Genomic DNA, 24,083 nt, shown 5'->3' with positions numbered 1-24,083 from the left:
CCTGTTATGCGGCACTAGGGATTCAAACCGCTGAACTGCCAACCTTTCGATCGACAAGCTCAGCATCTTAACCACTGAGCCACCACATCCCTTTACCTTTAAGACTAATAGAGATCTTCAAAATGACAAGCTTGCGAAGTCACATGGTAAATTTGCCTTCATTCCAGAATAAAAAAAAACTTAGCTATAAACCTATGAGTTTAAAGAAAGTGAAATAAATATCAAAAAGCTAAATAAGACTTTAATCCAATAAAGTTATAAATGAATTAAGGGTACAGACAAATTTGTAATATTAGATTTTTTTCTATAGGATGTTAGATATAATTATATAAATAAAGAGCACCTTTGTGGGAACTAAATTGTTTAGTCTACTTTAAGTCATAACAGAAATCCAAAATTTTATGATTTCAGAAAGGGGACACTAAAGGGGACTAAAGATTCCAGGCATAAAAGGAAAAAAAAAAGGCAATCTGGTCTAGTGGTTAAGGTGCCAGGAAATTGTGAGTTCTATTTCTGCCTTAGCTTTGAAAGCCAACTGGGTAACTTTGGGCCAGTCACTCTCTGTCAGCCAATTCTCCTCTCAGGATTGTTGTAGGGAAAAATCAGAAAAAGAAATAGCATTATGTATATTTGCCACTTTGAGTTATTTATAAAAAGATAATAATGTTTGGATTAAGACAGGCTTGCCTTTTGCCTTTGGTCAATATTGGGACAAAATGATAGAAAATGATGTGACATTTTAAATATTTCAGGAGATATTCAAAGAATGGAGCCAGAAAACTAACAACTACAATGTCAGTACTGAAGTTTATTTTTATGTATGTCCAAAAGAGGAAATGACTATTGTGAAAGAGAATATCTTAGAATATCTACAAAATAAAGAGCTGAAACACCCCATATTGTTGAAATATAGGAAAATAAAACAGTTGTGGATTATAAAATAGAGATGACAGTTAAAAGGGAAATACAATGGAAATACAAATGATAAACTAAGGGAATGACCTGGATAATGATACCTTACTGGATTTACAAAAGAAGTTTGATAAAGCCTCGAAGAAGCCTGGGAAAAATGGATAAAAAAAAGTGAAGACAGATTAAATCCTAGATTTCTTGTAGATTGCTAAAATTAAAAGGAAAGAATATACAATTGGTTTGTTTGACCAAGATTAAACTAAGACATGTTTCTATAGAAATCTAGGAACTTTTTACAGAATTTTTTCTAGCACCAGGACTGAAATGTTAATGATTTATCATTTGTGTATTGATAAGGGATGAGTTACAGAAAGAAAAAAAAACTTGAATGTCACCTTATAGGGGAGGGGGTGAGGAATTACTAAGTTTGTTTGTGTTGAAGATTGAAAACCACTTCTTTAAATATTGCTCTGTTTTTCCTTATATTTTTCTCTTTCTTTTTTCCTTTTTCCCTCTTTTCTTCCACATTCTACTTTCTCTTTCTTTATTATTTCATCTTTTTTGAGTTTAGTTTATATAGTATTTTATTATTATTTTTATGGTTACTATTTACTAGTACAATTACTATTACTAAAATTTCAATAACAATTATTTAAAAAATAAAAAAATTATGTCAGCTATATTAATGAATCTGGATAGTACCAAGCGAGATATCCAAAGGCAAACTGGTATCCATAGACTATTCACTGTCATTTCCTGATTTAAATAAAGGCAAGCATTTTTAACGTCTCCCTTTGTAGTCCAAACAGAAGAACTTATTTATTGATGAATATATACCTCTATCTAAATGCACAGATATATACACAGACACACACAAATAGGTACACTTTGTTCTTCACATTGATCTTCAAGCCACATTATAATGTCAAAAGAGCACTCAAACCATTTGCAAATCATTGGATAGACAATTATTACTATCTTGGGTTCAGACCTAGAAGGAACCCAAGCATGGTGCAGAATCTGAAATGATGAAATCAATATCGTGCCTTGGCCTATTGCCAGAAAAACAAAAGCAAGAAAGGTGGATTAGTTCCTCCATAGGGAGCAGGTAAGGTAGACTAGTTTCTCCAAAGCTTCTGAAATAGAATGGCTAAACTCTCAACACTTTATTATTATTAAATTTATTTGCTGCCATGGGGTTACTTTTGTTGAACAGTTGTAGTACAGTTGGCAATATAATATACCCAGGTCTCTAGATAATGACAAATCTTCATGTTATACCTACCTCTTAGATTTTTGACAAAATCTTCGAGTTTCATTTTACGTTCTGGTTTTACATTTGGACTATACATATCTGTGTTTAATAATATTATCGCAAAGGCAAGAATGAAGATGGTGTCAGGATTTCTGAACTGCCTTACAACTCCTGGATTGCAGATGCAGTATCTCTGGCTAAGAAAGAAATTTTAGAAAAATGCTAGGTGAGATTCAAGGATAAGTTGATATGGCATTTAGAAAAATAAACATTCATACAGAAATTATATTCTTATCATTATTCTGCGCACCTTCCGCCGCGCCTTAAAGACCTTACTATTTCACCAGGCCGGCCTGGCCTAATTTTCCCCCTCTTTTATAAAAGATTTTTAAAATTTTAAATATCTTTTAGTATTTTATATATTCAATTTTAAATTGGTTTTAAAAGTTTGGGGTTTTAAATTTGTCGGGGCCAAAATTATTTAATTTGATTTTATTCTATTTTTAAATTTTGTATTGTATGTGTTTTTATTGTTTGGCTGTGCACCGCCCTGAGTCCTTCGGGAGTAGGGCGGTATAGAAATCTAATAATAATAATAATAATAATAATAATAATAATAATAATAATAATAATAATAATAATTCATTTGACAATATAAAATGTAAAATAAAACAGTATTTACTTCTTTATTCTATTCTCTTATCTAATAACAAAAGGCTATACTGCAGAATACTTTATTAAATCTCTCAAATGTAATATATTAGGTAAAAGACTACTGGTTTATCAAAAGGACAACTATATAATTTTATGCAATTAATTTCCTAAATTTGCACACTTCACCAACACAACTGAAATTTAAACTTATGTGCTTTATACTAAGTGATTTGAAAACTATTGCAAACTATAGGTATAATATGACTGACATTTGTCAACTGGATATATAATACTGATTTGGGTGAACTGAATAGCAGAATTCATAAAAAGTATTCCATGTTGCTTGTAAAATATCCTTGCTTCAGAGCAAGCTTACAGGGTGAGTCATCAAAAAAGTGTAACTATTCATATAACGCAGCAGTAATTACACAGATTCCTATTATATACCATAGCCACAGAATTGCCACCTGGTTTTAGTGGTCATAGAAGCATTTTGCTTTCTCTGCTTAATGATGCCATTGATTTAACAACTATAAATCAATGCCTAAGGGTATATACCTTTATTTTAGGAACACTGGATGACTTTTAGATTTCTTGCCACATTTCCACCAGTATAAAGAACATTTGAATAGGTTTTAATGAGCAATGTCTTTGCTTATCACAGTAACTGTATAAGTCAAATGCATTTTAATTTGAGACTATATATTTAACTTCTTTTTAAAGGTTTAAACTGAAATAGTACCATTCTGTTGCTTCAGTTTAAAATAAATGACAAAAGAATAACTAAATTAAGCTACCAGGAATTACAACATATATACATAATGTCTATGGAGATTCTCAGTCATCCATGTTATGGTTGTCCCAAAAGATGCTTTTTCAAGAGGCAACTGAATTTTCTGGTTTTCTTTGAAGACATTTCGCTTCTCATCCAAGAAGCTTCTTCAGCTTCTTGAAGCTTCTTAAGATGAAGAAGCTTCTTAAACTGAAGAAGCTTCTTGGATATGAAGTGAAATGTCTTCAAAGAAAAACCAGAAAGTCAAGCTGCCCCTTGAAAAAGCACCTTTAGGACATGTATACATTTTTAAAAATTTTAACAGATTATCTGAACAATCGCTTATGCAATTTAAAAAAAAATAGCTATATTCAACCACACTGTTCCTGAGACTTATAAATTTTCAGTCAGCTGCTATAGTTTACTATGTCATACCTAAAAGCTTCAATGAGTCGTTCTACTTTCTGAGCTTCTCCTTGGACACGGATATGAGCTTGAAATTTCCTGAGAGCTTCATCCAGTTCCATAGCTGAGAAGTCCATCTCATCCACAACACAGCTGAAACAAATAAAGCATTAATTTATTTTGGTTTCCCACAACCAATTTTCTTTTTGTAAATTTAACTCGTCTAGAGTAGAACAGAACAGAATAGAATAGGACTTATTTATTGGCCAAATGTGATTGGACACACAAGGAATTATTTATTTATATTTTCATTATAATAAAATGCAGACTAGCAAATCTTGCTAGATATGCTTTCTACTTTTTCTCCTATAATCTCCTATAATGTCAGGATGGGGATTGGCAAAGAGAGACTAAATAATAGTGAGAGATTCAGTTATGATGTTGATGACAGGTTTGTCACACAAAATGTCAGCAACGAATTCAGAGACTTCTCTGACATGAGCTGATGTCACTGGTATTCCTCTGGATTGACTGGTATCTAAAATGTGTTATTAGTTTTTTGTTCTAAATTTAAACAAAAATGTATGTAATAATAATAACAATGTTTAAAACTTGTATGCCACCCACATATAATATAAATTACATTTCCCAATTACTGCATAAGAAGCTAAAGTATACTTAATTAAGCTCAGATGACTAGAGACACCTCTATGCAACTTTCTTGGCAAAAGTATGCAAGTGAGTTCATCACTGTCAGTTTCAGGAATGGTGTTAGATTTTCCAGTTTACCCTGCCATGGTGTTTATTAGTTGTCTCTTATCAGTGAATCAATTAGATTTGACTATTCTTAGCTTCATAGCCCAGAAAATCATCTCATGGAGTATACTGTATACTTCTAAGATTTCAAATGCCAATGAAGAGGCTCAGTAGCTACACACAAAACTATAAGAGAGGACATATTGCCTGCTCATATCCCTTCAACATCAAATGAACTTTTTATTTTCCACAGTGATGCTTCATTAAGTATTTGGCATATTCTTGCAGTCTTAATAGACTTGTCTGTTTTTGTGAAGTTAATCTATTTCTGGCTCTGTGTTAATGTATTTGAAACTAAGGCAAAGCTGGTTCTTTTGTTTGAATCGCTATAATTCCACAAAACTTGTAGGAGGTCTGTTTTTCCACTGATGGGAATTCTTACTTTATATCAATTTCTAGACTTAAGGAACCAGTATTATCTATTCCCAACAATAGGTTTTAAGTGTCTTAAAATCTGGTGCTTATCTACAGTCATTGTTTAGAATGCAGCTTCTCCTATTCCATTTCCGTTAACAGATTGCAGCTCCTGGAAAAACATCTGGTTGCAAAAGGGCTGGCATGATATAATTTAATTTTTGCTGCCTCTGAGACACTCCTTAGTGCCAGAAGAATTGCTTTGCAGCCAATTAATCTTTTCTTAAAGACACCACTCAGTTTTTTAAACAACCTGGATAAATGAATATATTTAATGAATATATTTATTGAAAAGGTGGAGGGGATGTATGGCAGAATTGTCTGCGTGTGCACACATTAATGTTACAGAATAGGAGCACCTTGGAACAGGGCACTGATTGAATGTTCTTTGCCCTTTCCCACTGATCAACAGGAGGGAGCACTGTCTGGTTCATGGTGTTGTTAGCATTTTGAGACTGGCAGCAAATATGATGGGTTAGCTCCAATCGTTATATAAAGCACTGTTGACTGATATAATCAAAGCCTGTCACTTTTTTTAAAAAAAGAAAAGAATTTTGCTTCAAAAACAACAAACACACCATTTGCAACTGGATGAACCTGTGCCTATCGATTTTAAACAATCATAAATTTGGCTGCAAAGGCTGATGGGGTTAGCAGAGATGCTTTAATTAAAGAATACAACTAACTTTGTTTTTAATTGGAAACCACATCTGTATTTTGTGCTTGAGACAGAAAAAAATGAAACTTTGATTTGGGTTTTGCTGATTAGATCAGTTTGTTGTTATAGAAATGGCTAGTATATATTACTATGTGAAAATAAAAAGTTGAAGTTTTCTACAGCACTAAAAAGAGTTGGCGTCAATGTTTTTTTTTCTTTCTCATTTTATCTTACACTTCTTCCTCTTCTCTTTTTCCTCCTCTACTTTCCCGTTACTTTCATTTTTCTTTGAATTTATTTCAATAAACTAATAAAATTTGTAAGAAATAATCATAAACTGCAAAACAGCAAAGAAAATAAACCCTTTCTATACCTGTATCTGCATTAGTCCTGCTGAGAGGCATGCATGGATGCGATAGTAAATGGAACAATTTCTTCACCTTGATTTTGTTTTATTTATTTTATTAATAAAATTTATATACATTTATAAACTGCTAATCTCACTGATTAAGTGATTCTGGGAGATTTAAAAATAAAAGAAGAACAATTACTTTTGGTTGAAACACAAGACACTCAGAGCATCAGGTTTTTTTTTTTTTTTTTTATGTAGCACATGCTTAAATGGGTAACAAGAGTTTCATATAAGTTACTTACTCTAAAACATCTCTGTTAAATTGCTTTTGTCGATTTCCCAGGAACTCTCCGATCATTTGTCTGCTAAGACCTTTTCTCTGTAAAAGGAAATGGGCAACTCCAACAGGCGTATCTGGCACAAAACCTCTGTCGATCAGGTACTGGATTCCTTTTTCTGGTTTTCTAAAGGGGGGGAAAAACAGAAATACAAGATTCCCTGTTTTGTTTTTTTCCCAGGCTCTGGGTTGTCCTAAAAGGCTTATAATCTAAATATTTTTGTTTAAACCTGTACTTGAAAGAAACAATTGTTTGTTTTTTGTTTGAGCTAAGCTGAAAAGCAAGTTGTGATCTCATGTAAATTTGCAAAGTTCTGAGAAATTCATATCCCCTAAAATATATAAAAACTATTAATTCTAAATTGTTTACATCTCATATGTACATAAATATTTAATTAACATGAATAATTAAATAAAAATATGTTGTGTATATAATCAACAATTACAACAATGAAGAACAAGAAAAATGTTTGTATATTTTTTGCTACCAAATGAACACTTTTCTTAACTTTTAAACACTTAAATGTTTTCCTATCTACGGTATATATATTTGATTAAAAAATACAAAGTTAAAAGATAAACAAACTAAAAAACAGATATAAGTTTAAAAAAATACCATTTTCCCTAAAATAAGGCATTCCCTGATAATAAGCCCAATTGGGCTTTTGAGCGCATGGCAATAAGGCCAAGCGCTTATTTCAGGGTTGAAAAAAAATATAAGACAGGGTCTTATTTTCGGGGAACCACGATAGATGCAACTCTTATTCAAACACTGATATTCATCTATATTGTTTCCATAATCCCACATAATTCTAATCAACTTTTCATTCCTTTCAGTTTCTGGCAAAAATTTCAAAAATGGTTTTCAAGTAGAAATAAAATTTGTTAAAGTCTTTTCTTTCATCAAGCTTTCAATTTCACCATCTTCTCCAATTCTACCAGCTTCACCATTCATTCATCCATTGTAGGTATTTGTAAATCCTTCCATCTTTGAGCATATAAATGTCTTGCTGTTGTTATATAATATATAAAAACAAAGTTCCGTAAGATGTTTCCTTTTGTATGTCCATTAAACCCAAAAGAAAGGCCCCTGATTTCAATTGTATATTAACTTTTAAAAATCTTCTGCATCAAAATACATATTTGGTCCCAATATTTTCTAGCTTTGTGTCAAAGATAGAAATAATCATCTCAGTTCCTCCTCAGATCGGAGTACATTTTCAATAAATATTTGAAATTCCCTGATATATTTTTGACATTTTATTCGGTGTCATTTACTGACAATATATCATTTTATAAAAATTACCTTTAAAATTATAATTCAATATAAATTTCAACCCTTTCTTCATGTACTATATTCCATTGGAGCAACTCTGTATTGTATCTGAAATATTTTTTGCCCATTTTATATACAATCTTTTAACCTGCTTGTCTTCTATTTCAATGTTTAACAAAAGATTTTTCCACCATTAGACTTCCACTATCTAAATAATTGTAAATAAAAATTGGGTTATGCCTAACCTATGTGCCAGTTGGTTTTGATTCAGTTCTAGAAATTTACAATCACAACTATTCTATTTGTTTCACACTTGCTAAAATTTAAAATCTAGTTCTGCATCCCATTCAGAAAACAGGGAACAAAAGGTTCTGGCAGGGATTTGTGCACACCCTTGAAGAAAAGACTGCCTTTGGTTTTGATTAGTCTGCTTATTAGTCACTATAAGAGACTGAAGAAGAATATTATTCCATTATATGCCATGAATTATGCTTATTATTATCATCACACAGTATATGTGTACAATGTAAATTCAAAAAATGGAAACACGTTTCAGACATTGCATTATGCAGCGATTTTTTAAAAAAAATCACTTCTGGATCTAATTAGAAGTGAATGTATCTTAGGAACTGAAAGAAAGGAATTGAAATAGCAGCTTAGTGCTCATTTTTCCTTGCTTAAAATTAGATATCTTAAATAAAATGGAAAGAATATTCAATCTTCATCTTCAATATGACTATAAATCATCTAATCATAAATGACTTGCTGCATGAATTTCTTTACTTTTATGAAGAAAGATATTTAATACCTAGTAGCTGTGAATTGGGCAAAAGAGGATTTTAGCTGGTGAGCTGCAGCTTACGAAAGCTCATTTTTAATAAAGTATATTAGTTGGAAACATTGCCACCAGACTCCTTCTGAGTTTTGGCTATTATAAACTAATATGGGTCTCCTTCCTACAATATCTGATTAGTGAGAAGTTATTACTATGATCAGTATCATTGATAACCAAAATTGATAACCAAATTAGTTATATCATTTTAAAATACATATTTTATAACTTTTTTTCAATGTGTAAATGTAAGACATTTGATTGATAAGATCCAAGGTTTCAAAATTTGGGGTAGTATATAAATAGATAAATGTAGCTAAATTAAAAATACTTTTTTAAAGTTTTCTTTTCTTTTCCAAATATTATTTAGTTTATATTTTCTTTTCCAAATGTTACAAATTTAACAAATGTTCAAAGTAGCATGTGAATCAAAGATTAAGGAACATGGAAAATATACTGAACTTTCCCAGAAAAATAGAAGGGAATAGATAAAATCAAAGATTATATTTATTAGCATGTTAGTCTTTCAAAAACAGTGATTAAAATGCATTTGAACATATACTATTAACACGTAAGAACAGAAAATCAATTAATTGCTACAAGAAAAGGGAGAAGGTTCACAGCCACAGTAGTTTGCTAGGTACAAGTTTTAGTTAGTGTAAATGAGACACATGAAACTCATAAGAAGATAAAAAGGATAGATACATCTTTAACGCAAGACAAATATTTTTTCACAGTGCTATACAGTTTGAAAATACTGTAGCAAAACAGTTTATGTACAAAACCACCTAAGTAGTTCTTGCCAGGCGTATGTAAATAACACTGTATATTATGCTATGTGATCGAGGTAGTCTGGTTCAATTTCAAATGAAATAAAAAAGCATAATAATTTGCATCAACATTTATGAGACAAAAAACACCTTTATGAAATGAAGATATGCAGATTGCAACAGATTATCATTCATATGATCTGTTATCTATTCTATTTTAAAGAGACACAGACAGCATAATCTGCTAATCTCATCATAACTGAACAACACAGAATCCAAAGAATGTAATGCTGTTTCCCCCCACCTAAAACTAAAAGCTTAAGTTTTTGAAAAAATTAAGACATTTTATCTACTGGTGGGAGGACCAGAAAAAGGCCACAGAAAATGGACGTTGGTCTTACCTGAGACGTCCGTTCTCATTGTAGGGAAACGTCTGTCACTCTGGGTTCGACCTTCCATGCTTTGTGTGACCGAGTCCTATAAATTTACATAGCTCCGCCCTCCTGGCCCAGTGTTTCGGCGAGGGCGTTGCGTAAACTGACGTGTCTCCCTAAAACGAGAAAGAATTAGTACACCTCCCACCCCATAAACCCATCAGGGAGGGCGTGACAGACGTTTCCCTACAACGAGAACGGACGTCTCAGGTAAGACCAACGTCCATTCTCCGTGAGAGGGAAACGTCTGTCACTCTGGGGACATACCAGAGCTGAATGTCCTCCAGGGCGGGAGAAAGAAGAACTGGAACTGCTGGGGTCAAGGGCGATGAACCGCCTGTAGGACCCGACGGCCAAAGGCAGCGTCCGCTGAGGCGAAGGAATCCACCCGGTAATGTCTGATGAACGGCGTAAGGGATGTCCAAGTGGCCGCACGACAGACCTCTTCCAATGGAGCGCGGGTAGCCCAGGCCGCGGAAGTCGCTGCGCTCCGGGTGGAATGAGCCGTAATGTGAGGAGGAACAGGCAGATGGAGGCGTTGGTAGGCCGTAGCTATGGTAGCCCGAAGCCAGCGGCCCAGAGTAGGCCCAGAAACTCTGGTGCCGATGGAGTCCAACTGAAAAGAAACAAACAGGGCTTCCGTCTTCCGGAAGGAACATGTCCGCGAAATATAAATGCGGAGGGCTCGTCGTACATCCAAAGTGTGCCAGGAACGTTCGAGATGGTGAGAGGGACGGGGACAGAAGTTAGGGAGGACCAGTTCTTGAGATCGATGAAAAAGGGAGTTCACTTTGGGAAGAAAGGCGGGGTCAAGGCGGAGAACCACTCTGTCCTTGTGGAAAATACAAAGGTCCTGGCGAATGGAGAGGGCTCCCAACTCAGAAATACGACGAGCCGAGGTGATTGCCACCAAGAATAAAACTTTGAACGACAAAAAACGTAAAGAGACCTCCCGGAGCGGCTCAAAGGGAGAAGCCATAAGAGCCCGAAGAACGGAGTTCAAATTCCAGGTAGGGAACCTGTGAACTACTGGAGGCCTCAAATTAGTAGCTCCACGCATGAAAGTCCTGATGAGCGGATGACGGGCTAGAGAGTCCTTAGAACCACACGATAGAACCGTAGACAGAGCCGCTACCTGCCGGCGCAGGGTAGAGGGAGCTAAACCCGCATCAAACCCTTCGAGCAGAAAGGAAAGAACTACAGTGACAGAGGCAGTTAACGGATCTACCGCGTTCCTCCGGCACCAAGAAGAAAATGCGGACCACGTAGCCTCATAAATGCGCGTCGTGGAACCGCGGCGGGCAGCCTGCATAATGGAGATGACACGTGGAGGGACGCTGGCGTTGGTCAGCAAGCGCCGCTCAGCCTCCAAACGGTCAATTGGAGGCTCGACGGGTCCGGATGCTGGATTGCCCCCTGGGAAAGAGAGAGATAATCTGGGGGGATGCGCCAAGGAGCTGCTACCGACAGGGAGCGGAGGTCCGCATACCACGGTTGGCGAGGCCAATGCGGGGCAACGAGAATCAGTTCTGCCCTCTCCTCTAGGAGTTTTCGAATTACCTTTGCCAGAAGAGGAAGAGGAGGGAACGCATAGAGGAGCCCGGGAGGCCAGTGGCTGCGGAGGGCGTTCGTGGCCTCCGCCCGAGGATCCGGATAGCGGGAAAAGAACCGAGGTACCCGGTGGTTCGACGAGGAGGCGAACAAATCGACAACAGGCATCCCAAACTTGGCGATGATGTTCCGAAATAGGGCCTGTGGAATGCTCCATTCCCCCGGATCCAGGACGTGTCGACTGAGGGCATCCGCCTGAATGTTCAAAGCCCCCGAAATATAGTCTGCTCTGAGGGACCGAAGGTGCCGTTCGGCCCAGAAGCCCAGACGTAGAGACTCCGTCAGGAGCAATCGGGAATGAGTGCCCCCCTGCTTGTTGATGTGAGCCTTTGTGGATATATTGTCCGTGAGGACCAGGAGATCTTGGCCCTCCACGAGATGTTGAAAACGAAGAAGAGCCAGACGGACTGCTCGCAGTTCCAAGAGATTTATGCTGTTCTGACGTTCTCGAGTTGTCCAAAGGCCCTGGGCCTGGTGATGAAGAAGATGGGCCCCCCAGCCCAGAAGGCTGGCGTCCGTTACCAGCGACAGGCGGTGAGGTTCTCGAAAACAGCTGCCTCGAGCGATGGCATCTGAAGTCCACCACCGAAGGGATGCGGAAACTTGCGGGGACAATCGGAGGCGGACGAGGGAGGAACTGCGACCGGCCCGTTGTAGAGGGAGCAGAAACCACTGGAGCTGTCTGCTGTGTAATTGAGACCAGGGAACTATTCCAAAAGTGGAAACCATTTTGCCCAATAACTGAGAAAGCTTTAGAGCGGAACAAGAACCCTCCCTCAAACACAGAGATGCTAGAGAAGAAAGACTGATTTGGCGCTCTGGGGAGAGAGATACTACAGACGAAACCGTATCGATAGAAGCCCCCAAGTGGATAATACGGGGACCAGGGGTAAGCTGGCTTTTGTCCCAGTTAATCGAAAAGCCATGAGCCTGCAAAATGGTCAGAACAGAGGACAAATCCTGTTGGGCTGAGGAGGAAGAGGAAGACAGAACTAAAATGTCATCTAAATAATGTTGTAGACGTATAGAAAGGGTCCGAATATGCCCAATAAGGGAGGCCATAATCTTAGTAAAGACCCTCGGGGCAGAAGAGAGGCCAAAGGGGAGTGCCCTATACTGGTAATGGCGCCCCAAAAAACTAAAACGGAGATACTGACGGTGGGAAGGTGCAATACGAATGTGAAGGTAAGCCTCGGTTAAATCTATAGAGGATAGCCAATCCCCTGGGCGAATACATTCCAAGATGGTAGACAAGGAATGCATCTTGAATCGGCGGTACGAGACATACCGGTTCAAGGCCTTTAAATCTAAGATGGGACGCCATCCCCCCGAGGACTTCTTAACAAGAAACAAACGGGAATAAAAACCAAGGCCCCTCTGCTCCCGAGGAACCTCCTGAACTGCCCTAATGTCTAAAAGATGGGAGATAGCGGAGGACAGCAAGGCCCTCTTAGCGGCATTGTGGGAAACGGGGCAGGGAAGAAAAACCGAAGGAGGAGGAGATAGGAATTCCAGATAAAGACCAGACCTAATGGTAGACAGGACCCAGGCATCAGAGGTAGAAACCTCCCATTGATGGAGAAAAAGAGACAAACGCCCCCCAATAGGGGCAGAATTAGCGGGATCTACGTTGGAAACGACCCCTGCCTCCCCGGGAGGAACGTCTAGGAAAAAAACGGTTTCCCTGTCTGACCTGATTTTCCTGGGAGAAGCCTCTCGCAGGGAAGAGACGCTGGAATCTTTGTTGGTAAGTACCCGAGTAGGAAGCACGAAAGGGCTGGTTCCGAGGTAGAGCAGAGAAACGAGAATCGGAGCGTCTGGAAGCCGAGGGAAGAATCTTACGTCGGTCTCTCGTTTCCACCAGAAGAGGCTCTAATGGAGGCCCGAACAAAGAACCTGCAGAATAGGAAGCGGAAGCTAGTTGCCACTTGCTCCGCATATCGGCATTCCAGTTGCGTAGCCATAGGAGGCGATGCGAAGTCACGTTGGAACTGAGGGCTTTTGCCGCAAATCTAGAAGCATTTAGAGTGGCGTCCGCTGAATATTCTAGGGCTGCCGCGATTTTACTCAAATCCTGGCGCGACCGTGAGTCGGAAGGTTGTATGCGTTCCTGAAGCTGCTTAATCCATAACAGCGCGGCTCTGTTGAAAAATGAGGCAGATGTTGAAGCCTTGATGGCCCAGGCAGCCGCCTGGTGTCCCTTGACCAGAGTCTTCTCTGCCCTGCGATCTTCCGGACGCAGGGAATCTTCAGGAGGACCAGCGGGATGGGATGAGTTGCACAGAGCCACTATTGGGGCGTCCACCGGAGGGGGCTGTAACAAATCCGCCAGAGCGGGGGCAGAATTGTACAGCCGTTTATCAAGGGAATTAGGGCTCGGCCCAGCCCCTGGTAAATTCCACTGGCGAAGAAGTACATCCAAAAAGAGCTTGGGAGCCGGAATAGTCTCTGGGTCGACTGAAGGTTCCGCAAAGACAGCGGAAGCCGGATCAAGGGCAACGGGATCTGTAGGAGTAGCAGGAACATTGCCGAGACGAGTGGTCACAATTGCCTTACGTAACAACGAACGAAAAAGTTGCGGCTTAAAAAGACCAATGAAGGGGGTCTGGTCAGCAATGGGCCCCTCGTCATCGGATAAGGCGGAATCTGGAACCTCATCTAACTCTAATAGAGAAGCTTGATCCTGGGAAGCAATGGAATCAGCCTGGTCTAGTTCAGACACAGAATCCCCGGATGGATCCGGTTGATGATGCTGCAAAAGACGGGGTTCAGGCTCGGGATTGCCTTGCTGAAGGCATTGAGCCAGTCCTTGTTTAATGAACCTGGCCAGCATAAGCTCAAAGGTCTCTGGAATAGGTGGAGCAGGTACCACCTGAGGGGCCAACGGGGTAGAATTGTTAAGGACAGTTTCCTCAGGAGCCTCCGCATTAGGCCTAGTTTGAAACAGAGGTTCCGAGCCAGGTAAATGAGGCGGGGCTGCCGTAATAGATCCATCTGGCGAAAGCTCACGGACGGCACTAGATGCCAATGATGGGGCTGGAGAACCAGCCCTTGCGGAAACAACCGGAACCTTGGTCTGAGTGTCATGAGACTGGGCCTTGGTAAAGGCCTTTTCAATGGCCTTGTGGCGGCGTTGTTCATCCCTAGAAGTAGCCGATTTGGCAGACCTGCCCCGATGATGTGACTTGGGCTGCTTAGGAGAAGGCCCCTCTAGGGGGTCATCGAGAGCAGGTCTCTTAGACCCTCTGCCTGAATGCTGAGAAGCAGATTGACCTCTAGCCGCCATTATGGACACCGGTTAAAATGGCCGCCGACACCAGCAGATCAAAATGGCCGCCGTCACAAACAGCTCTTGCCGCCGCTGTAAGAAAACAATAAGGAAGCCCAAATCAGATCAGAAGGCTGTAGGGCAATCAGTGGATAAGCGATGAAAACGGCAAGAAAAGATCGCTAGCTCCAGGCTATTACTGCGATCGCCACTAAAAAGGCACTCCGGGCTGCCAATTACCTTTAAAATCATGCCGCCAGCCGAAGGGCTGTTACCGCGGCAATTGGGGGAGCGCGAAAATGCCGAAAATTGAAAGGAAATCCCGATCGCAGACCAACAGGTCGAGTAGCGATCTAATAAGCTCCCCTTGCTGTAGAAAAAAACCGCCAATTTCAAAGCTTAGAGAGGCTTACCCGATGGTGAGGCGTGAGGCGAAGGCTGGCGCCAAAAAGCGCCGCCGCGCTCAACCCGAAGGCTGAGGGGAGCGCGAGGCGGCGAAAATCAGCACTAACAAAATAAAACAAAATAAAACAAAATAAAAGAAAGAAAAAATCCAGAACACACAATAACAAACGTTGAAGCAGGAGACGAATGAAGGACTACCAGGGAGACACGACCGGTCAGCATAGACCGAGTCGAAACACTGGGCCAGGAGGGCGGAGCTATGTAAATTTATAGGACTCGGTCACACAAAGCATGGAAGGTCGAACCCAGAGTGACAGACGTTTCCCTCTCACGGAGAATCACATCCATTTTGTGCAGAGTCAACATATTACCAGGAATTGAACATGACAAGGAGTCTTATTTTTATCTACTGCTGCAAATAATATTGATTGATCATGTGCTATGAAGATGTTGTAGACTCTTTGGGATCACATTGACAGTGTGATCATTCCTCCATTATGTTCTGTCCCTAACTGGGTCCTTCAGGTCTTCCAAAGGCACATCTAACTGAGTCTCTTCACCACTGGTCATCCTCTTCTTCTCTTTCCTTCAAACTTTCCCAGCATTAGAACCTTCTTTAGGGAGCTAGACCCTTGCATAATGTAGGATAATTTGAGCTTGGTCACTGGAGCTAGAGAAAATTTGTCTCTAAAGGCTGAGTAAATAAACTGGACTGAGTTAATAAACTGGAGCTAGACAGGAAGAGGAGGTGTGTTTAACCAAATTTCAACTCAGTCTCTGCCAATCACATGAGGATAATCCATCCAATGGACTCTCTAAGCAGCACAAGGGAGAATATGGTATTCTATGGATCCTTCTCCAACACCAAAGATCAAAAGTGTTAATATTCTTCCTATCTTGCTTCTTCAAAGTCTAACTTTCACTTCCATAAGAGTGTAATACTTACTGTCACAGGGAATACCATGGCTTACACAATTCTGTTATTTGTACAGATAAATTATACATTTGAATATCTTTTTCAAGGCTTTCATGGCTGCTGTACCAAGTGCTAGTCTGTAGTGTATTTCTTGATTGCTTGTTCATGATTGGTTGTTTTTTTACTGTTGATGGTTGATCCTAAAGGGCAGAAATTTTCCACCACTGCTTATAAAATTGTAGGGAACCTCAGCAAGCCATTTGTTGAGCCCCCTCCAGTGTCTATGAGCTGTGCCAGTTAGCAGCAGTAGCAGTGAGCAGCTGGGAATCTAAACTTAATAGAGGGCTTCGGGTATTATATTTCCATGGCACTGTGAGATATTTAAAATAATAGTTTCTCACAGTCCTCAGGGGGTGTCAGATATGGAAATCACAGAGAAGAAAGAGAAAAGGCCTGAAGACTATTTGTACAACTTTTAAAACAGAATGATAGGTATGTAAGGTAGACTGCATTTAAATTTTCTCCACTTGACAAAACAAGGCTGTTTTTTAAAAATCCTGAAATGCAGAAATGTCCAAAATTTGGAATAAGCAAGGTTTATAGAGAAAACAATGGAAAATATCTTTTTCTACCTGCTGCTTCTCAATTGAAAATGTAGTCCATGCATTATTATTAAATCTTATTCATCTGGAGATACCATTTTATTGAAGCAATAGATAGCTAGGTCCAACAACAGTTCAGTCTCCCCTCCTCCCCTTTTTCTTTTGGGATGGGGGGGATGTTAAATAAAAATTGATCTATGAACTGAAGCTTGACAATCCCAAAGTCATGGTACTAATAATCAACGTTGTGCAGATAGTAATATTTCACCCACAATGGTGTTTAGAGCTCCCTATAATTAAATTAGAGCCAATAACAAAAATATAGTTTTAAAGTGCTAAAATTTCACAAAAATAATCAATTCTCATGAAGATTTGAACAAAAATGCCAAAATTTTGTAGTATGTTAGGACACCCTTGTATAAGATTGTGTGAGGTTTCTTACCCAAGTGATTTCTAGGCAAGATTGTTTAAATCGCATGGCATATTTTTTCCAGGTTTCAGATAATTTAGGAGGGAAATATGAGTCATGTAAAAAGTTGCACAAGGATCAAGCTTGATTATAGACTTTTCAATGCATAAAATAATACATAAGCCGGTAATGACAGCACAGACTCAGTAGTGGGTTTCAAATCCCATCGCTACTGGTTTGCTCGTGGGCACGCGCGTGGTTGTGCATGCATGCGACGCTTCTATGCAGAAGCGTCCAGGTGGGTGGGTGGAGTCTCCCACCGCCGCTGCTACCGGTTCGCCTGATCTGGGGCGAACCGGTAGCAACCCACCACTAGCATCATACTGCTATATGTTAATAGAAACAACCACAAGCAGGATGTGACTACAACTTCTCTGTCCCAGCAATGATACAAGAAGTCACACTAGTTCTAGTACTAGAATTAATATTAATTAATTCTAGTACTAGAATTAATATATAGCCATTATGACTGTTACTGTAAACAGATATCTGAAGTCTCGCTGAATTGCTTTATCAAAGCGTCATTGCTAAAAATTTTGGAATACAAATTCATAGTTTTGAAGAGTGCCTAAAATGGGGAAGATGGTCTTAAAATGTAATCCTCCTTTGAAGTATTTAAGTTCTGTCAAGATCTGCATGGGCAAAGAAACAAAAGAAGATAATCACCACCAGCCCCTTCTTACTATAATCAAATAGGAAGATAGACACTCTGTGTACAAGTAACTGGTAAAAATCTGTTTTAGAAATTTGTAACCATGAGTTACTGTAATATACAAAGTTAGATAAACTGACACAATCGACTGCACAAAGCATTGTACAGCAAATAGTTTTTTGCACTTGGTTAGACGCATGTTTAAGGGCTATGATTATCAACTATTTACTCTGATTATACATATAGTGTTTTAGATTCACTATATTGATTATATTTCTCTTGCTTTTATTTGCTGTTTATCTCACTGGGACAATATTACTATTTACCTCTTGCTTTTTGTTCCTTATTTTTGAAGCAATTTTCTAAATAGCATCTGTCTCTATTTTTCCTACTGAAGCCTAGCTATGTTGAATTCTAAAGAACAAGAAATGCAATAACACATTAAATATGTTAATCTAACAATTGCATAATTGTGCCAGCCATCAAGCCCCTTTTTTTCTGGTTAGCATTTCACAATCCTGATCACTAATGAAGGCATTGAGATGGCGACATTTTGCTGAATCGTAACCCGGATATTTCTTCAAGCAAATAATTTGCCTAAAATGTTTCGTATGAGAAAGGCAGGGGGCCTGATAGGCTAGGAATGACATATTAATTTCCATTTTCAGGGCTTTCTCAATGAAATTGATTTTTTTCAACATTTGGGAACATTTATATACTTTCTTTATATGGTTGTAAAAGAAACTCTAGACTCTTGCACCCTTATCTTAAAAAAGAGCCAGTCCCTCCATTAATCTATGGCTTGAATCTATCCTTTTTATGGCCTTTTTATGATTTTTGATTATTTAAATGTAAAAGGATGTATTGCTACTTACACTGCTGCTGGAGTAATATGTAATGCAGATATAAATAAGGCAATGTTATTTATTTATTTATTTCACTTATAAGTTTGAGTATTTTTCAAGTAATAACATATAATTAATATATAAAATATATAAAATATATAAAAATAAAAAAAATATAAACAGAAAGGCATTCATGTATTTTCAAATATCACAGATGCTTTTCTGAACAGCCATATTTTCAGGCTCTTTGAAAATGGGATGGTTTGAACTTCTAGCTGAAAGCTATGGCAAACTACATGTTTTAGTAATGGGACAGATTTATGAAGACAGCTTTATGCAGAATCCAAGCCATCAATATCTATCTCTCTGGAGTAAGAGGAGATCTTCAGGGAACCCATAAGATCCTGTACAGTTGCTCCTCAAGGGTAAACTGCAAGAATTCCTGTTTTACATTATCTTATGGGTTGAATGATTGAGAGTTGAGAAAATGAGAGTGGAACCATCTTTGCTCAGGCATCAATGCCAGTTTTTTTTTAGGGACATTAAACTCAACCAAGCCTTAATACTGTGGATTTGTGATTTTTTTCAGATCGTTTAGAAAAATTAAGATCTTTCAGAATAGCAAGTTATACTGCATTTGCTAGGTTACCTTTTCCATAGAGAAACAATTTTTAAATATGGTTTTAAAAGTTTTTGAAAAAATATTACTTTCTGTAATAAACAGCAAAAGGGTGCTTAGAATATGGATTTCAGAAACCTGAATAATGGATTAAGGGTTCAGATGGTCTTGAAATTATAATTTTAAATCTTTGGAAGATTTTTTTTTCTGTGAGAATGTCGTATTGTTTGCCTTTCATTAGTCAAAACAAGATAACGGGTCTTTATCTGTTGGATACTAGATGGAACTAGAGCAGGGGTGGGCAACTATGCCCTTTTTATGACTTGTGGACTTCAACTCCCAGAATTCCTGAGCCAGCCATGTTAGCTCAGGAATTCTGGGAATTTAAGTCCACAAAAGTCATAAAAGGGCCATAGTTACCCACATCTGAACTAGAGGATAAAAAAACTGGAAGGAAATATTCTAGCAATGAGTTGCTTGATGGAAAACTATAAAAAAATTATGACAGAAGGTCTTTGAAATTGTCAGAAAATGATGGATAGATGGACAGTTTAGGTTAGGATGTAATAAATGAAGAACAAGATATTCTGTATAAATTTAAAATTAATCTGAATGTGTATATAAATGTGACAAGTAATGAGAAGGTTGCAGAAGACGTACTGGGCTTTCAAATGAAGCAGGTTGATGCTTCAATGCTTAAAGGAGATATATAACTATCAAACCAGAAAAGAGTTATCAGTAATTTACTGGAAATCTGCTAAAGGTTTCAAGACGTTTTTGAGATGTTCACACACACACACACACACACACACACACACACACACACAGAGAGAGAGAGAGAGAGAGAGAGAGAGAGAGAGAGAGAGAGAGAGAGAGAGAGAGAGAGAGAAAAGAGCAAATGCATCTTACTAAATCTACAAAATAGACTTGCTAAATTCTATTGGGGGAGAGGGGAGGATTAAAGAAAAGATATCAGGAAATAGGGATGGGCTAGTCTGGATGTCTGTATCATAGATTTTAATGAAATTATTAGCTTGGCTATTGAGATAGTGTTAATTTCTTTTTCTCAAGTAAACATCTTAAGAAATTTATATATGTTATTCAAGAAAAATTAAGTGAAAAACAATAAAAATGCTTTATAGTAACTGTCAGGATGTATAAGTAAATAAAAACCCACCCAGCCCAAAGCACAAGTAAAATTATAGTGAATTCTAATTAATTTTGTCTTAAAAATATCTATTATTCAGACTCCTAAAAGATCCATACAGTATTTCAGAAATAATGAGGAAAAGGTACTTCAGAATCTGGAGAAGCATACTTATAAGTATCTGTTGGTGATAGTCAAGTATTATTTATTTTTATTTATTTTATTTTTATTTTATTGAATTTCTATACCGCCCTACTCCCAAAGGACTCAGGGCGGTGAACAGCCATGAAATAAAACACATACATATACAAAATTTAAAATTGAATAAAATGAATTAAATAAATTTGGCTGAATTGATACCCATAATTTAAAATACCCATATTTTAAAATACAGTAAAAATTTAAAATTTACACTTAAAAGGGAGAAGATTTAGGCGATGCCGGCTTGATAAAATAAAAGAGTCTTCAGCTCGCGGCGGAAGGTGCGCAGATCCGGAATCCTCCGTATCTCTGGGGGGAGCTCATTCCAGATCGTCGGTGCCCCCACTGTCGGGCCGACAGCCGACATTGTTTGGCCCGACGGCACCTGGAGGAGCCCCTCTCTGTGGGAGCGTACTGGTCGGTGGGAGACTATTGATGGTAGTAGGCGGTCCCGTAAGTAACCAGGTCCTAAGCCATGGAGCGCTTTAAAGGTGGTAACCAGAACCTTGAAGCGCACCTGGAAGACCACTGGGAGCCAGTGCAGCTCGCGCAGGAGAGGTGTTACATGGGAGCTCCACGCTGCTCCCATAACCACCCGCGCGGCCGCACTCTGCGCCAGTTGGAGCCTCCGGGTGCACCTCAAGGGGAGCCCCATGTAGAGAGTGTTACAATAGTCCAGACGAGAGGTGACGAGGGCATGAGTGACTGTGCGTAATGAGTCCCGATCTAGAAATGGACGCAACTGGCGAATCAGGTGAACCTGATGAAAAATCCTCCCGGTCACGGCCGTCAAGTGCTCTTCTAAAGACAGCCGGGAATCCAGGAGGACGCCCAAGTTACGAGCCCTTTCCGTGGGGGCCAATGATTCGCCCCCAATAGCCAGCGATGCTCGTCGGAAACCACAGCCACTCCGTCTTGGATGGGTTGAGCCTGAGCCCATTTCTCCCCATCCAGATCCGTATGGCCTCCAGGCACTGGGACATCACTTCAAGGGCATCGTTGGGGTGGTCCGGGGTGGAGATGTACAGCTGGGTGTCATCAGCATACAGATGGTACTTCACCCCGAAACCACGGATGATCTCGCCCAGCGGCTTTACATAAATGTTGAACAAAAGGGGCGAGAGAACCGATCCCTGCGGCACCCCACATATAAGGGGCCTTGGGGTTGATCTCTGCCCCCCCTGTCAACACAGACTGTGACCGGTCAGAGAGAAAGGAGGAGAACCACCGTAAAACGGTGCCTCCCACCCCCAACCCTTCCAGCCGGTGCAGCATGATACCATGGTCGATGGTATCAAAAGCCGCTGAGAGGTCTAACAGGACCAGGACAGAGGAACAACCCCTGTCCCGAGCCCTCCAGAGATCATCAACCAACGCGACCAATGCCGTTTCCGTGCTGTACCCAGGCCTGAAGCCCGACTGGAACGGATCTAGATACAACGCTTCATCCAGGTACTGGGGAAGCTGTCGCGCAACCACACTCTCAACAACCTTCGCAATGAAGCAAAGGTTGGAGACTGGACGATAATTAGCCAAATGCCGGGTCCAGGGAAGGCTTCTTGAGGAGGGGCCTTACCACTGCCTCTTTCAAGGCGGCGGGGAAGACACCCTCACCCAACGAAGCATTTATAATCCCCTGGAGCCAGCCTCGCGTCACCTCCCGGGAAGCCAGGACTAACCAGGAGGGGCACGGGTCCAACAAACATGTGGTCGCGTTCAATCTACCCAGAATCCTGTCTATGTCATCTGGGGTCACAGGATCAAACTCATCCCAGGTAACAGTCTCAAGACCTGCCTCCGTCACCCTCGCTGGATCTATCCAGTCAGAGTCCAGACCTGCCCGAATCTGAGTGATTTTGTCATGCAGATACTGAACAAAATCCTCGGCTCTTCCCTCCAAGGGGTCCTCCCGCGCTTCCTGGTGGAGCAGGGAGCGAGTCACCCTAAACAGGGTGGCCGGGCGATTATCTGATGATGCAATAAGAGCAGTAAAATGGGTACATTTTGCTGCTTTTATCGCCAGGAGGTAACTCCTAATATGAGATCTTACCTTTGTGCTCTACATGCTCTAAAGCAGCGGTTCTCAACCTGGAGGTCGCGACCCCTTTGGGGGTCGAACGGCCATTTTACAGGGGTCTCCAAAGCCCTCTCTCGCCCCCCCATGCCTTCACTCACCCTCACTCTCTGCTCTGTTGGATCGCCGGCCGTTCGCTTACCCTGCCCACTCCCAATCTATTGCTGCCTCCTGAGTCCCAGCTGATGGCTAGAGGAAAAAAAACTGTTTAAATTCTTGCAGTGGGGCTTTGTTAAATTGCTGGCTCGCCCCGCCCCTCCGCACCACTATTTATTGCCAATAAATAGTGGTGGGCGAGGGGCGGGCGAGCCAGCAATTTAACAAATGGTTCGGTGTTTTTTTGTAATTTTATTGGCCCGCGGAGCTTCAGCATAGGCTAATTAGCCCTGGATTAGATTGGGTCCCGACCCTCAGCTGATTTCCTCTCAGCTGTTTTGCTTAGGGCTTGCTGCTTGCTGGAGCAGATTTTTTTCCCCTAGCTATGCTGAAAAATGAAACTATGTGGTTAGTCCTCACATTTTACGTTTTTGCCCTATCTTGTCACCATGGTGAAGAGAAGCAGTTGTGAAATGAATGACATGGTTGTTAAGAATGCTACAATGGGCATAAATGATGACCAGTCATAAGTGCAAAGACCGGTCAAAAGTGTGAGGACCTGTCAGAAATCACTTTTTTCAGCCCTCTGGGTAGTCCTTTTGTGCACATGGACTACTCAGAGGGCTGAAAAAGTTATTTTTGACTGGTCCTCACACTTTTGACCAGATCTCGAATTTACGACTATCCTCACATGTTACGTTTTTTGCCCTATCTTATTACCATGGTGAAAAGAAGCAGTTGTGAAATGAATGACATGGTTGTTAAGAATGCTGCACGGGCATAAATGTGAGGATGGTCATAAGTGTGAGGACCAGTCAAAAGTGCGAGGACCTGTCAGAAATGACTTTTTTCAGCCCTCTGAGTAGTCCCTATACGCATAGCCATGGCCACCCGGTCACATGACCAGCTAGCCACGCCCACCCAGTCACATGATCTCCAAGCCACGCCCACAGAACCGGTAGTAAAAAAATTTAGAACCCACCCCTGGTTGGGGGTCACCACAACATGAGGAACTGTATTAAAGGGTCGCGGCATTAGGAAGGTTGAGAACCACTGCTCTAAAGCATGGGTCTCCAACCTTGGCAACTTTTAGACTTGTGGACTTCAACTCCCAGAATTCCTCAGACAGATGGCTGAGGAATTCTGGGAGTTGAAGTCCACAAGACCTAAAGTTGCCAAGGTTGGAGACCCCTGCTCTAAAGAACATTTTTTGGATTTAAAGCACTGCACAGCTTTACTATAGAAAGAGGCAATACTAGAACACACAGGAACAAAAATATTCAGCTCAAGA

At 40.1% G+C, this 24,083-nt stretch overlaps 1 protein-coding gene across 2 annotated transcripts in view; it reads right to left on the bottom strand.

The window, feature by feature from the left end:
- The window catches only part of IQSEC1 (IQ motif and Sec7 domain ArfGEF 1), a 325,666-nt gene that overhangs the window by 24,417 nt on the left and 277,166 nt on the right, over window positions 1-24,083 (bottom strand). For both annotated transcript variants that reach the window (XM_070936983.1, XM_070936984.1), the window contains 3 exons: window positions 6,541-6,702; window positions 4,029-4,151; window positions 2,198-2,364 (listed from right to left, as the gene is read on the bottom strand). In XM_070936983.1, the coding sequence (XP_070793084.1) occupies window positions 2,198-2,364; window positions 4,029-4,151; window positions 6,541-6,702 (452 nt within the window). The remainder of the gene's footprint in view (window positions 1-2,197; window positions 2,365-4,028; window positions 4,152-6,540; window positions 6,703-24,083) is intronic.

Source organism: Pituophis catenifer, unplaced genomic scaffold (genome assembly GCF_029215685.1).
Source record: "Pituophis catenifer annectens isolate HBS135680 unplaced genomic scaffold, rPitCat1.0.hap2 SCAF_2, whole genome shotgun sequence".
Taxonomy (NCBI): Eukaryota; Metazoa; Chordata; class Lepidosauria; order Squamata; family Colubridae; genus Pituophis; species Pituophis catenifer.
Note: the sequence above shows the minus strand (reverse complement) of the source record. Positions and strands in the feature narration are given on the sequence as shown.